This window comes from Phoxinus phoxinus (assembly GCF_949152265.1).
Source record: "Phoxinus phoxinus genome assembly, chromosome: 20".
Taxonomy (NCBI): Eukaryota; Metazoa; Chordata; class Actinopteri; order Cypriniformes; family Leuciscidae; genus Phoxinus; species Phoxinus phoxinus.
In genome coordinates, this window is record NC_136895.1 from 11,031,287 (window position 1) to 11,047,604 (window position 16,318).

The following is a 16,318-nucleotide window of genomic DNA, read 5'->3' on the forward strand; positions in this document are numbered from 1 at the left end:
ACGCAAGAGCCAATAAGCATCCGAGTTTCCAGCACCCATCCGCGATTCCAGCCAATGAGGGCGAGGGGGCGTTTTTTCTTCGACAAGAACCTCTCTTCAGGATTCACGCATATTAAATATTTAATAAGGGATATACGAGCAAGACTTTTTAAATAATCGAACAGTCCTTTATTTAATTGCCCTGTATGCTGTTTTTGGAGTAACACATATCAATGTTGGAAAAAAAGACCTAAAAAAATAACGGGGACCGTTCGAGGTTCCCTTTAAAGTTGTCACAAAAAACCCTCCATGCAACAACGTTCTGGAGAGGTTAGTTTTTTGTCTGATCAAACCAAAATAGCAAAATTATTCAATTCAATTCCCATTTACTTGTGTAGCTCTTTTCAAAGCAGGTTTACAGAAAATGCATGTTTCTACATTACAATTTAGAGTAATTTGTTATTATCAGAGGTGTCTGTGTCCAAGTATTTCCATTTAGCAGACATAAGTTTTAAGATAATCATGCAGTTAGCTAACATGTATTAATTTAGGTAGAAACATTAATTAAAGGAGTTAGTTGTGACAATAATAATTATTATATAAAATTTGGCAGTTTTGTATGTTGATAGGGTTGGTGTCACATGAAGTCTTTGCAGGAGTTGGCACCATCTCTTTACAGAATCTAGAAGTCTTCATAAGAGGCTGGATCCAAACTGGAGCTGACAAACATACTCAGTTACCTCAGGATGGGCATCCCGAAATAAAACAGAAAAGCAAATGCAAAATTACATTTCATAACATTTCCGGCAAAAGATAATCATGTGCATTTGATCTGATATAACTGTATAAGGTTAGGAGATGCATTATATGAATCCTTCGCTAAAGAGATGTGTCTTTCATCTAGATTTAAACTGGGAAAGTGAGTCTGGGAACTGGGAACTGGGAACATTATCAAGAAGGCTATTCCAGAGTTTAGGAGCCAAATCCAAAAACGCTCTCCCTCCATATATGGATGGATTGTAAGGTGATAGAAGATCTGTTAAATACACACTAAATAATTTAGGGCCTAATAGGTCAGCAGCAATACTTTATAATTGATTCAGAACTTTTAGCCAGTGTATAGATGATCAAATTGGTGTTATATGATTATATTTTCTTAGTAAGAACTCTAGCAGCTGCATTTTGGACTAATTAGCTGTTTATTGAGGATGCAGGACAATGCATTACAGTAATCTAGTCTGGAGGTCATGAATGCATGAACTAACCTTTCTGCATCAGAAACAGAAAGCATGTTCCGGAGCTTAGCAATGTTTCTGAGGTGGAAGAAGGCTATTTTTGATTTTCGAAAGACAAGTTGTTGTCTAATATAACTCCCAGGGTTTTAACTGTAAAGAATTAAGTGACAGTACATCCTTCAAAATGCACATTTATTTTAAGAGATTCTGTGCACAGGTTTTTTGTTCAAAAAGTAATACATCAGTCTTATCTGAATTTAATTGAAGAAAATGACTGGCCATCCAATATTTTATAGCTTTAGCACATTCAGTCAACTTGAATAATTTGGAGATTTCTTCTGGTCGTATCATCGTCATAACAGTGGAAACTAATTCCATGTTTCCATAGTTAATAATATTACCAAGTGGCAGCATATATATTGAAAATAGCTAGGGCCTAACACAGACCCTTGTGGCACTCCATCATTTACGGACTTTAACTTGGATAATTCACAGATAAACAAAATGTAATGGTCTGAAAGGTGGGATCTAAACCACCTTAATGCCTGTCCCTGAATACCAGTGTAATTTTGTTGTAGATCAAAGCGTATGTCATGATCAGCACTGAGCTCAAGTAAAACTAGTATTGATGCATCCATGGCCGGAACAGCTAGAAGTAAGTCTTGAATTTGTAATTTTAACAAGTTACTGTACTATGATGGGGTCTGAACCTGGACTAATATTTCACATAGATATAATTATTTTATTGTATTTTTTTGCAGGAAGGCATTAAACAGAAGTTTCGATAGTCTTTTCTTCCCTATTGTGATGAGTGAAACGACTTCTCGAAGAAAAGAGACGTCGGTGCAAGTGGGAGGTGAATTAAAGATATAAAATACTGTAATAATTAAAAACAAGAATCGTTCATTTTTATTATGGTGACTTTAATAATTAAACACTCACTCTGTTATTGTGATATAGGAAACCAACGGTTGTGGTTTACATCTTTAAAAATTGTGAGTTTAATAATTTATTCTATATATCAAGAAATATATTATGTGGAAATGTTCTAATATTTTACTACCTTTCGAGCCGTTTCCAGGACTACCGGGGCTAGTTGACCCGGATCACGTGACAGCGCGTTTTGTTGCTGTCACAGATTTGTAAAAGTGAAGAGCCGCGAGACAGAGCCGTCTGGAGCGCGCACACTAAAAGATGGAGCAGGAGCTGTCGGCGACCGGAGACCGGGTTTTCGCCGCGGAATTCATCCTGAAAAGCCGCGTTAGGAAAGTAAGTAAGACAAAATTAGGTTTAGGGTGGCTGGGGGTGTTTTTTTACGACGTAAAGTACACAGAGGGGGGTCGTCTTTCGTTTGTTTCGCGATGCGGAGCTTCAAGGCGCCTGCAATGACAAGAGGGGGGCAGGCCTACTTGCAGATGTTTCCCTGTTTAGCGACCCAGTGCGTTTATTTACATTGTCAGATTGGAAATAACAAGGCAAATGTGGGTCATTATGGATATGCAACTTGAGTTTATGTTGTAAAATTGGGTTGTGCTGTGCTGGGAACTGACAACAGCCCGCTAAAAGAGCAGCAGGGGGAGGCTAAAAAGGGACAAAGTGTCTGGCATAAGTCCATGACAAAATCAATGCATGCTGGCTGACCCAAGATTCAAAAATCTCACCAATGCAGGAGGATCGAGTAGTTTAAATACTGCACGGTGTCATGCCACATGGTTTAAAGTGTCGGTTGTGCTTGTATTAGGTTATATTTAGATAAACACACTTTACTGACCCCCAAAAATCAAATAATGGGCATGAGGTTGAAATAGAGCATGCATTGCTCATGCATTCTTTAGTTCGAGTTAAATAAAGAGGATTTTCCATTGTCTTTCTCTTTGCAGGGTCGAATCGAGTATCTGGTGAAATGGAAAGGTTGGGCTCTAAAGTAAGTGTGTAAAAATATACATATTGCAATGGATATAATTTCACATAGAGTTGCAATGCAAACTGTATTTTAACTTTTTCTGTTTTTTTGGATGGAAAATGGACTTTCTTTTTTGGGTTTCACTTTGAGGCTTTTTTTGCATTTTCTGCACAAGTAGTGTGTAACAGCTGCAGCTCTGTAAAGAAAATAAAGGGATTTGTATGTTACGGCTTTGAATAATTTATTTAATAACTGGTATAATTAAAAACGATTATGGGAATTATTTTAAAACTTGAGCGTCAAATCTAATTTACATGAGGAGCATTACATTTACATAATGGTAAGTAAACCACAACAAATTGACCCAAACCGCAATCAATTTGTGAATTAATTCTGATTTAATGAAAAAGAAAGTGTTTGTGTGCCTGTTACAACATGACACTTGCACTCGAAATAGGCCTTATCATCGCAGAAGTGTCATTTGGGTAGCTAAAAAAGGTCAAGTAGTGTTCTGACATGATATACTACATCTAAAACTATTTTAAGTTTAAAAAATGTATTCGTTTTTATTATAATGCATGCATTATTGATGAACTATTATAAATTAAGAGCTAGGCTATATATACGAATGTATTTATATTTATTTATATATATATATATATAATATATATATAGATATAGATATATATATATATATATATATATATATATAGAGATATATATATATAGAGATATAGATATATATTGTCACACCACAGCACTATTAAAAGGATCTGTAACAAGAAAAAAAACGAATAAAAAGAAAATATAAGAGATGCAACAGTGTATTGGCCAATAATCCGTACCGGCTGATAAAAGCAATTCTTTTCACCATTGGCCGATCAGGATTATATCGTGTCAATCAAAAGCGAAAAACCGTGTTCAGACTGCAACCCATACTGTGTGGTAAGACAATCTTGTGTTGAATTTAAGGCAAGTTAACGTGAGAATAACGCATTAACAGGTTAAAAATAGCTATGTTAAATTAAGATTCCCTTTATATTTTGCAGCATTATTTGGGAGAGATTTTTTTTTCCTTAGGAAAATCAAACTATCGGCAGATATCATTCTGATTAATCGGCTATCGGTTTGGGTAGTATCGGTGCACCTCTAATAAATTCGTCCGTTTTTTTAAAACTGAGATCTTGATGGGGAAATCTTGGACCTTTAAACCTTGTATCCATAACCATTTTAAAGATTCAAATGTTTTGCAATATAGACACAGCACATGGGAACCAGAGGAGAACATCCTGGATGATCGTCTCATCGCGGCCTTTGAGCAAAAGTGAGTGTCTCTTAAAGACTTGCCTTTACCTCTTAAAACATAAATTCTAAAATTAAGTAAAGTTATTAAAATGTAAAGAACCAAAATATGTATTCTATATGTGTCTATATATATGTCCCACCAGTTTTTATTTTCAGTGTAAGAGCCAGGTAAAGATTGTTTACATTCATTCTTTTTTCTTTTCTTGCTTTCTTTTTGCAGCTTTTTGCTGCCAGTCAGTCTGGAAACTAGCCTCTATGAGGAATTTTTAAACAAAGAAGATTTGTATTACACTTCAAAGGCTTTCATTTTGATTGTTATGGTTTAGGCTTGACACTAAAATTATGTCATATTTTCCTTGGCTTAAATGGTGCTGTCCCACATTTCATAGGGAGCGGGAGCAGGAACTTCACGGCCCAAAGAAACGTGGACCTAAACCAAAAAACTTTGTGCTAAAGGTTTGAGTTTATTTAAAATGTTCTTAGAAATATATGCTTTTTTATTTTAAATGTTTTAATACAAGTTTTTGCCTTGAGTGTTTCAAATCGTACAACTTCCTGTTTGATACTTTGGTACTTCTCGGTCATATTTGCTTTTTGCCTGTCTAGGCACGGGCACAGGCGGGTGATAGACCTCGAAGCTCAAATCCCAGACGCACTCCACCTCGCACCGCTGCGAAGCCTCCCACCTCTTCCTCTTCTGCAAGTTCAGCTGCTCCTCAGCCGTCACCATCCTCTTCCTACTCTACCGCTCCAACCCCCAGAGTGCACTCTCTCGCTAATGCTCATAAACTGAAGAAAGACATCCATCGTTGTCATAGAATGTCTCGACGACCTTTGCCACGACCCGACCCTCTGGCCAACCCCACAGGATCCACATCTTCACCCCGTCCTCCCATCTCTCCATTCTCCGAAACTGTCCGCATACTCAACCGTAGGGTCAAACCTCGGGAGGTTAAGCGGGGACGCATAATCTTGAACCTGAAGGTCTTTGACAAAGCTGAAAATGGTGGAGTAGCCAGTAGAAGGCCAGCGCAGTCGTACACGGGGCGGGCGAAAGTCCCATCCAGGAATCGCATCATTGGGAAAAAGCATGGAGACATGCCTTATAGGCCATTCCAGCATCCTATGAAGATGTTGGGCTTCCCAATGTATGGCCAGCCATTCGGGCTTCACCCCTGTGGGCCAATGTCCTCCATGGCCAATGAAGGGTCCAATACTGGAGCCAATCAAAGAGGTGGAAGCACCTGTGGTTGCCATCCCTCTGCAACTGCGCAGAAGTTTCAGTACCAGCCTCCACCTTCTCCATCCAGCTCCAGCGGGTCTAACGGCAGCTCCCCTTCATCTCAGAAACAACTGACCCAACCTGAAGCTCCTACTTCAACTAAATTGGGCTCCCCAGCCTCATCACGTTCCCGAGATGCCTCCAAACCTCACCCAAAGTCCAGCCTGACGCCATTCCTCCCTTCCTCACCCTCCTATTCGTCCTCCCCATCATCCTCTCTTGAAGACGAAGACCAGGGCTCTCCGAATCTCAACACTTCTCGGGGCCGAAAACGGAAACTTCGACATCGAACCCAGCCGGGTCAAGCCTCGGTCAGCCAGGTTAGTGACCGCAATACTGCTCAACTTCATGAGGAAAACAGGGTGCCAAAAGAGGGGGACCCCGATTGGCACCCTGAAATGGCACCCAGCTGTGCCAATGTAGTTGTGACTGACGTCACCACAAACCTTCTCACAGTCACCATCAAGGAATTCTGCCATTCTGGAGCGGGTTCTGAACCCTCCTCCCCTTGCCAGGCTGACAACCCACCCACTCCCACCACAGCTGCCTCTTGAAAGTCCCCCCTAAATGCCCCCAGCCAAAATATCTGCCCTGTTAACCCCATGAGAACTTGCCATAATGATATTAACGCACCCTAAAATAGTTGCCGTAATTGAAATTAAAATGTATTTTTGGTGAAGTTAAGAAATATTGAAGTAATACTTAAAGGCAGGGTTGCTTCCCTTGACATATACTTTTTAAACAGCATGTTATGATGGTTTTGTAGTACTTCATGCCTTTCTTCCCCCTCTTTTTTTTCCCCAGTGATCCTGTCTTTCCACAGCCTTTTTGCCCAGTAATTGCACCTTGTCTTGTCACCACCAGTGCTGTAGAGACCGCCATTCCCATATCTCCAGACCTAAAGTTCAGAATCCACCCAAGAAATGTTGATCTCAACAGCTTTCTTGGACTCGAGACGTTTTTTTTTAAATCTTTTGAGGTGCATTGTTATTAGGATACCGACCACAAGATGCTTCACTCCTGCTTTGGAAGTTCAGCCAGTGTGGGTGAAGATCGTGCATCCGCACACACACTTGTTAGATAACACTTATTGTGGCAATATGCCCATTTAGGCATCCAACCCATACATTGATCTCGCCAACTGTCTCCTTTGCTAACGAAGAACCATTGCTCATGAAGAACCCATGTCATCATGGCGCTCACTAGATCACCTGGGCGTAGACGTGACTCTATTTATATGCACCAAGCTGCGAAATCCTGAGGACAGTTAAGTTATTTCCTTCCACTTGAACGCTTTGACCCAGATGTCTGCCGAGACTAAACTGACTCAAGTGTGAATGCTGAGGACTGCATCTAATGTGTGGTACTGTACGGTAAACCTTCCACACACTCAACAACCCACTTTCCTTATTGGAGAAGTTCCTTCTCATATTTGCCTTCTGACTACAATAGTTTGTGTTTCATGTAATAGTTACTGTATTTTTTGGGGGTTGGTAACCAGAGGTAACTTCTCTCAGAACTTGATTGAAGGAGTTCAAATTCCATTTTAGAGACTTTTAGAGTAAGTGGGTCTCAAACCTACCAAATATAACAGATTGCCTTGGTTGATGAAACCCTCTCTCGCACTCTCAAACGATACAGTCCGGGACCGTGTTTATGGCGAGTGTTATGTTGGCGAGCTTGTCTGCAGGTCCGACCAGGTGCTATAATTGCCAATACAGACCTGGGATAAAGCTAGCTTGTTTAGTTAGTAGGTGCTTGGGATGTGTCTGTACCGATATTGGTATTGGTCCAATCATATCTAGATCTCTATATAGTTTTGAAAACGGTATCTGTGCATCGGTAGCATATACATAGGTATACATACCGCTATACTGAAGCCGTCCGCCATATTGAAACGGTCAAAGCCGGTCCGTGAACATTCGAGAGCAAGTTAACTGAGCGTCTGCAACCATAGTTAGAAGCATGTATGAATATCTATATCTGCATTAGACTTCAGCAGATGATTTTGCTAAACTAACACAATACAAGAGGAAGGCGTCAGCTAACACAACATTGAAAAGTTACCATAGTAAAAACCTGTAACTGTAGTTAATACATATAAAAACACAACCAGCACATTCTCACCTGTGAAAGGTTCTTGCAACTAGAAGCTGCACAATGTTGTGGCATCATTGATTCTTACTGTAAGTAACGACACGCTGACCGTTACACGATGGCAGGTGCGGCGCCGTCTCTGGAGCAGTCGAATGTGGCATCTACGTATATATATATCTATGAGCAGAGACACCGCTTATGTCTACTCCGCTTTTACATGGGTTGTAGAGTAGTTACAAAAGTTAAAGGAATAGTTAATCCAAAAAATTTACATTGTCATCATTTACTCACCATCATGTTGTTCCAAACTCTTCCGAGAATGTTGATGCTATTTTCCATTTAAAGAAAGTGGATGGGGAACAGCGGCTCCAAACTGGACAAATGACTCATGCGCTGTATTACGTTATATGAAGGCATCCGATAACTGTGTGTGAAGAATGGACTAAAACTAAAGTGATTCCTTAGAAATCTGTACTAGAAAAGTTAGCTTGACAGCCTTGGTCCCCATTCACTTTCATTATAAGAAATAAAGAGGAGCTTGGACATTCTGCTGAATACCTTATTTTAGGTTTCGCTAAAATAATAAAGAAAGGTTTGAAAATACAAGAAAGGGAGTACATGATGAAAATGTTTGAGGGGAATTCATTTAATATTTTAAACTTTAATGAAAGCTTAATGGTTTAGTTGCGTTATGGTGTAACTTTATTATTTTAGAATTTATTTAAAAATTGTGGGAAGCTTTTCACAGGCTTTTTTTGGGAGGCAATCCAGCAAGCAATATTAGAATCCGGCCTAAAGAAACAGGTTAACACCGTTTATGGCAGCTAACTTGGTTGTACTGAAGGATGATATATTGTCACTCTTCCGGAGGACAAAAGCAAACCTCATTATACGTTTTAATTATAGAACACAATTAAGTTCCACTTGTAGTCATATAGCCATCCTCTAATAGAGCACTTTTACTCTATCACTGTGCCTTTAGGGAGAAATGAACCTTAGAAAAAATATGGCTTTTTTAAAAATAGTTTTTCCCAAAATGATTTACAAATATTGACAATTTTTTTTAATTTTTAGAATGTGAGTGTGTTTATATATGAGCTTTTTAAATAACTTTAAACGGCTTTAGTTTACCGGCTTCCAAACATTAATGTGAACTCTTATTTCTTTTCAAAGTCCTTTATTTTTGTTGATCAAAGTCATCAAACATTTATCCCAGGTCTGAAATAATTCATGTTGTCAACACATCCCTGGTGCTGCCCCACGATGGGCGCCACGTTTGGTTCATATGTACAGTAATATCTAATATGGAAGCATGTGTTGCATTTAGCTGCTCTGTTCGACCCCATAATGTTGTTCCACAAACAGCCAAGTCTTTGTTTACCTTTATATCCGTAATGTTAGAAAATAGATGTTGCTATGGTGTGAAACAATGCAAGATGGTTTCTCTTAAAGAGGTAGCTTAGCACTAAGATAATATGTGGCCTACATTTCATGCAATAGGGCTTGTGTTTTCTGGGATGTAGCCACCAGGGACCATCACGGCACAGACAAGAGATTATGTTTAAAAAGGTAAGGATGAAGGTATACTGGAGGTTACATCCTCAAATATCAGTCTGATGTGTTTTTTGTTTGTTTTCAGAAATTGTTCATTATTATTATTATTAATAATATTTTTTTTCCGTGCCGTAGAAGTGAATATGTGCTGCCTTTATTTTATAGCCATTGTTGTTCAATTTTACTAGTCTAATTTGGGTTTGAGAGAGTATAAAACCCTAAAACAGAATTAAGTGTGATTTATATGAGTCATCTCTATGGTAATGTGTAAGGTTAATGCCATTGATGAAGCTGATTATGATAATTAACTTGATGCTATGACATTGTAATGTAACGGATGCATGATTTGAGAACCCTAATTGTACAGGTCATTTAAATGTCATACTGTTGTTGCTTTGTGTGTTTCTTGAAAGAGGCTTTTAATAAAAAAAAAAACTTAAAGACACTGTCTTTTTGCCATCCACTTAATTATTTGTTTAAATTACTTCGTTGAAGGGGGTTTCATTGATTCTGAATTGTTTTTTCATCCCAAATTATCTTTTACTTTAAATGCACAAGAATAGTAGCCTGTGAGAAATCGTAATAGTGATGTTTTCCTAAAGGCCATGCAAGCAACATGTTTTCAACCACTAGTCTAGTTCTCACGCGAGATTTTCCGTCTGTGCACCTCTGCTCTCTTGTGGGCTTCACCCAGGACGACCACATGCTATGAATAGCTGAGAAGTTTTTGGACTAATTATATGCCTTTATTTCTTACTGTAGAAATGCCACAATCATTATTTGATTTTTAATGGGAGCACCGAGTTTGATTTCTGAATGACCACAGAAACTCTAAAATTAATCATAATTTTGGAGAGGCAAGAAAAATAATATTCTTGCGCCTCCTGCAGGACCTGGATATATAACGACTACTATACATCGACAGACAGACATAACGAAACTGCCTACATGAGAGATAGACAGACATACGGTTGCCTACATAAACTGTCTATATATAGGCCTAGATAAACGGACATAAAAAAACTGCCTATATAGGCCTGATACATAGACACAGACATAAGGATATATAAACTATATATATATATATATAGGCATATATAGACATAACGAAATAAGCTGTATAAATAGGCTTAGTTAGATAGATAGACAGACAGACATACATAACGTTATAAACTATACAGTATATAGGCTTATAGACAGACAAACATAACGATATAAACTATATATATATTATACATAGTATAACGTACTCGGTTACTAACGTAACCTCGGTTCTCTCTAGGAGAGGGAACGAGTACTGCGTCGAAGAACGCTACGGGAAAGATATTTCTTTGTCGAGATTGAAGCCAAAAATTAATCCTTAATTTTGTAATATTGTAAAACGCTTTTCTGAAGCATACAACCTAGGCGGAGCAATACAGCTCACCCATTGGCTGCTCTGCCAGAAAAGCACAGCCTATGCGAGGCCAGGACGCTGACCAATGAGGACGCTTCGCGCCCTTCTGCGTCACCTCCCGCCCAAACAGGCGTGGCCTAGGCCTATAAATACGAGCATAGCTGTCTAACACGCCGATTTTCGTCACTGAAGCGACGCAGCGTGGACACGCACGGCATGAGACGCAGTACTCGTTCCCTCTCCTAGAGAGAACCGAGGTTACGTTAGTAACCGAGTACGTTCTCTTACGTAGAGTTCTCTCGTACTGCGTCGAAGAACGCTACGGGAACCCTATGCAAACCGCCGTGCGTGTTCTTGGATCGACACAGACACCTAAGGGCGCGCGCGCCCTGGTATACAAGCGCCTACCCCAAGAAGTATAAGGAGAGCGGCTAAAATAGCATCATCCCTTATAGTAGTGCCTCTTAAGGCATAATAGCATATATATGTAAATATAGATATATATGAGGGGCAATAGCATGCTCATGGGACACATTGTCAGTGAGTGATGCTTAAAACATTGAAGTGACCTGGGCCGCAGCGCGGGGCAGGAGCACTTATACATATTAGACATTGAAGTGACCTGGGCCGCAGCGCGGGGCAGGAGCACTTGTACATATTACCATTGAAGTGACCTGGGCCGCAGTGCGGGGCAGGAACACTTATACATAGTCTTCTAGACCGAGAGCAGTTTAGCCTGCAACGCAGGAACCTCTAGGTTATAGAACCTAATAAATGTAGACGGGGAGGCCCAGCCTGCCGCCATACAGATATCTTGTAACGAGATTCCGCTATACCAAGCCCATGAGGAGGCCATGCCTCTCGTGGAATGTGCTCTGATGCCCAAAGGGCATTCCAAGCCTCTAGATGCGTAGGCTAGCGCAATGGCGTCCACTACCCATCGAGACAGACTCTGTTTCGTTGCGGCTTGTCCCTTGGAGCGCCCGCTGAACGAAACGAAGAGCTGCTCCGTCTGTCGAAAAACAGCGGAGCGGGACACGTAAGCTCTTAATGCCCTGACCGGGCAAAGGGAGCTATTTCCGTCCTCTGAGGCCGGCAGGGCCGACAGGGAGATGACCTGAGCCCTGAACGGTGTGTTGAGGGACTTAGGCACGTACCCATGCTTCGGTTTCAATACGACTATAGAGTCGTTTGGCCCGAACTCCATACAAGAAGCTCTCACTGAGAGCGCTTGCAAGTCTCCCACACGCTTCACTGAAGCGAGAGCCAAAAGAAACACGGTCTTGAGAGACAGGTGTTTCATGTCAACTGAGTGAATAGGCTCGAAAGGGGCCCCTTTCATAGCGTTCAACACTGTAGAAAGGTCCCAAACGGGGACTGAAGGAGGCCTTGGAGGGTTTAACCTCCTGGCGCCTCTCAGGAAGCGGACCACCAGGTCGTTCCTGCCTAGTGAACGGCCAAGCGTTGGATTAACGAACGCTGATATGGCAGCCACATAGACTTTGAGCGTGGATGGGGTTCTTCCCTTATCCAATAGCTCTTGCAAGAAGGAGAGAATCTCCGGTTCTCCACACTGAAGTGGTGACAGACCTTGATCTGAACACCATCCAGAGAACACCGACCATTTGGAAGCGTAGAGCCGTCTAGTAGACGGAGCCCTAGCTTGTTCGATCGTGTCTAACACTCCTCTTGGGAGGTTAGCGGGTACCCGTTTATGGCCCATACGTGTAGGGACCAAAGCTCGGGGTGAGGATGCAGAATCGAGCCCTTGGCCTGTGAGAGGAGGTCTCTCCTCACTGGTATCGGCCACGGGGCAGTACTTTTCAGTCGCATCAAAGCTGGGAACCAGGTCTGATTCGTCCAGAATGGAGCAACTAGCAGTACTGAGCATCCGCTCTCCCTGATACGCTCCAGCACTTGAGGCAGGAGTGAGACAGGAGGAAAAGCATAGAGCGGGCGGCGGGGCCAGACTCTGGCCAGCGCGTTCGTGCTCTTCGAAAAGAATTCTGGGCAATGAGCGTTTTCCTGGTTTGCAAACAGGTCTATTTCCGCTCTGCCGAACGTTTTCCACAGCAGACGCACTGTCTGTGTGTGTAGGGACCACTCTCCAGTGGGAACGTTGTTCCGTGAGAGTCTGTCCGGGCCTACGTTCAAGTGGCCTGGCACGTGCATTGCTCTTAACGAGCGCAGGTTGTGCTGGGCCCACACCAGTATGCGTTCCGCTAACCTGAATAGGTTCCGGGATCTCACGCCACCCTGGCGGTTTATGTAGGCTACTACCGACATGTTGTCCGAGCGGACCAGGACGTGGTGTCCTTTTATCCGGGGACAGAAGCGCCTCAGCGCAAAGTCCACTGCCATCATTTCCAGGCAGTTTATGTGCGGTAGTTCGGCTCGCTCTGACCACTGGCCAAAGAGCGGACTGCCGTCGAGCAGTGCTCCCCAGCCTGAGGTGGACGCGTCCGTGGACACCACCTTCAGGCACGAGGAAGTCCCCAGGCTTACACCTGACCGGTACCAGTCTGACGCTCTCCATGGTGTCAGGGCTGAAATGCATTCCTGAGTGACCTTGAGGCGATAGCGACCGTGTAGCCATGCTCGGCGTGGTACGCGCGCTCTCAACCAGAACTGTAGTGGGCGCATGCGCAGCAGGCCCAACTGCAGCACTGTTGAGGCTGAGGCCATGAGGCCCAGCATTTTCTGAAATCTCCTGAGTGGCACTATGTGGCCGCTGAGGAAGGATTTCGCCATTTGCAGGGTATTTCGCCTGCGCTGTGATGACAGCTGTGCTGTCATAGACAGTGAGTTCAGATCCAGTCCTAAAAAGGAGATCCTTTGACTGGGAAACAGTGAACTTTTCTCCCAATTGACCCTCAGACCTAAGCACTCGAGGTGATCGAGTATTAGTGTCTTGTGGTGAGCGAGTTCTGACGGCGATTGAGCCAGAATTAGCCAATCGTCCAAATAGTTCAGAATTCGAACGCCCCGGAGTCTCAGGGGTGCCAGCGCCGCGTCCATGCACACTGTAAATGTACGAGGTGCTAGGGATAGGCCGAATGGCAGGACTGTGTACTGATATGCCCGGCCCTCGAAGGCGAATCTCAAAAATCGCCTGTGACGTGACGCAATTTGTATGTGAAAATACGCGTCTTTCAGATCTATTGCCATAAACCAGTCTTCTCGGCGAATTTGCGCGAGGATACTTCTGGTCGTGAGCATTCTGAACTTCCGCTTTGCAAGCGTTTTGTTCAGACGCCTTAGATCTAAAATGGGTCTGAGACCCCCGTCTTTCTTCGGTACCAGGAAATATCTGCTGTACAGGCCCCCTTCGCTCTGAGCTTGAGATAAAGGCTCTATGGCCCCTTTGCTCAATAGCTTCGCTATTTCGGCTCGAAGTAGATGTGCTACTTCTGTTTTTACCGTGGTTTCGACTTTTCCCGTGAAACGGGGAGGGCGTCGATAAAACTGTAGCGAATAGCCTCTTTTTATAGTCTCTAGCACCCATTCTGAAACCCCGGGTAGTCCTTCCCATGCATCTGCACGTGTGACTAGGGGTTGAATGTAATCTGGGCTCTGGTCGCGAAATGGCGGCGACACGAGAGCAACCATGTGCTGTGACATGGACGCCGTGGCGTCTGAGGCGGGGGACATGTTTAACACAGTATGCGTCCCGCGCGCGCTCGACTCTCTGAGTTGAGAGAGAGCACGCGGGGCGAGCCCTACGGGGCTCGTTATGTTTGTGAATAAACGTGGGCGCTTGGTGGCGGGCACATTTATAACACCGGGGACACTGTGTTTGTGTACTGACTGACCGTTCGTTAGTTTCGTTTTTACAGAAACCGCGGAACGTGCAGTGTGTAGTGGTTGTGGGCACTGGACAGTGGGCACGCTCACTACACGTAAAGCACAATCAGTGTGAGCCGATTTTATGTGTGCAAACCCTGTGTTGAACGGGGCTGTGCTTGTGTGAATGAATGGGCACTGGGTGGGCATTGCAGTTACACACATTACACCATCGGCCTTGGCCGGAACACCAGAAATTAAACTCTTTTTTAGATTTATCTGGGTCGCCGTGAAAACGGCGTTTGTGTGCAGGCAAACGGGCTTTACGGCCGGTTTGTTGGCTGCTGAGTACACTGGTACAAACACGGAACTTAGGGCTGTACAAGCGGGAATCTTTGGTGGAAGTCCGGCCGCAGCGGGACCCGAACACCGTCTTTTTCCTAGCAGGGCTAGGATGGCGCCGAGGCCTCGGGCTTGATTGAGATCTTGGGCCGAGGACCACGCGGTGGCGGGCGGCGTCCGGCGGAGCGAGACCGTGGTCTCTCTCGGGCCTGTTGCTGCTGGGCCGGCGCGGCGGGCGCGGGGCGCTGCTGAGTTCGGGCAGGCGGCTGTTTAGGGCGGCCTGTTGCGGAACTGGAGCGCTTTGGCAGGAAATGTCTCATGGCCTGCGAAGTTTTCTGTACCTCGGCGAATCGGTCCGCGAAGTCCTTCACGGAGGATCCGAAGAGGCCAGCCGGTGAAATGGGGGCGTCGAGAAACGCAGAGCGCTCGGATTCCGCCATTTCAGAGAGAGTCAGCCATAAATGTCTCTCAGAAACAGTAGCTGTGGCCATAATCCTGCCGATGGCGTGTGCGGCGGACTTTGTAGCGCGAAGAGCTAGGTCTGTGGCGCTACGCAAGTCCGGAACACTGATCGCGCCCGGGCCTTCCTCGTCTAGCTTGCAGAGGAGGTTGGCCTGGTGGATTTGAAGCACCGCCATGGTGTGCAGCGCCGATGCAGCTTGTCCGGCGGCGGAATACACGCGACCGTTCAGAGCTGAAGACGTGCGGCAAGCTTTGGATGGTAGGACTCCCTTAGCCCGCCGTCCCGCAGAGGGTGGGCAAAGGTGAGTCGCTACCGCCTCCTCGACCGGAGGGAGAGCGTGGTAGCCTCTGTCTCGAGCACCGTCCACTACGGAGAATGCTGGCGAGGCAGAAGTACGTACTCTGGCTGAAAATGGCGCCTTCCATGATTTCGCTACCTCTTCGTGAAGCTCAGGAAGAAACGGTGCGTGTCTGGAGGGGGGCGCAGCGCGGTCTCCAGAGAGGAAGCGTCCATCCAGCCGGTTGAGTGCAGGTTGTTCGGGCGTCGACCAATCGAGGCCGAGGCTCGACACGGCCTGTGTGAGCAGACGCATCAGTTCCGCCTCGATGCTGATCTTCCCTCCTCTGCGCTCTCGAACAGCGGGGGAGGGGAGGTCCACAGAGCTCGCCCAACCCTCGCTCTCCGAAGCGAGAAGCGAACAGCAATCATCATCTCCCTCTGATACAGCTTGCTGGTCGTCATCCATAACGGACAAAGCGGCGTGCTGCGGCTGTTGTCCGTCGGTGAGCGACTCGAGCGAGACGTTGAGAGGAGCTAGCGGCGGCGGCGGCGAGCTCCTCGTGGAGGGAGGTTCCGGGACCCGCTGAGCACGGCGCTTTTTACGGCGCGGCGCTACAGGGGGCGGTTGAGCAGCTTCGGCGAAAGATGCAAGGCGAGTCCGCAGAGTCGCGATTGGCATCATGTCGCAGTGATGGCAGCC

The 16,318-nt window shown here is 44.5% G+C and overlaps 1 protein-coding gene across 3 annotated transcripts; it reads left to right on the forward strand.

Annotated features, from left to right (window-relative positions):
• The first annotated feature begins 259 nt into the window (after positions 1 to 259).
• cbx6a (chromobox homolog 6a) lies at positions 260 to 9,800 on the forward strand. Of its 3 annotated transcripts, XM_079592780.1 has the most exons (10): positions 260 to 309; positions 1,793 to 1,869; positions 1,976 to 2,070; positions 2,175 to 2,209; positions 2,286 to 2,483; positions 3,095 to 3,138; positions 4,376 to 4,441; positions 4,812 to 4,878; positions 5,029 to 6,024; positions 6,509 to 9,800. In XM_079592780.1, the coding sequence occupies exons 5-10, from the start codon at positions 2,409 to 2,411 to the stop codon at positions 6,509 to 6,511; spliced, it is 1,251 nt and encodes a 416-aa protein (XP_079448906.1). In that variant the 5' UTR covers positions 260 to 309; positions 1,793 to 1,869; positions 1,976 to 2,070; positions 2,175 to 2,209; positions 2,286 to 2,408; the 3' UTR covers positions 6,512 to 9,800. The 3 variants fall into 3 exon arrangements, with proteins under 3 accessions (XP_079448906.1, XP_079448904.1, XP_079448905.1); XM_079592778.1 differs by having other exon boundaries at positions 261 to 309; positions 5,029 to 9,800; XM_079592779.1 differs by lacking the exon at positions 260 to 309 and having other exon boundaries at positions 1,785 to 1,869; positions 5,029 to 9,800.
• The last annotated feature ends 6,518 nt before the right edge of the window (positions 9,801 to 16,318 follow it).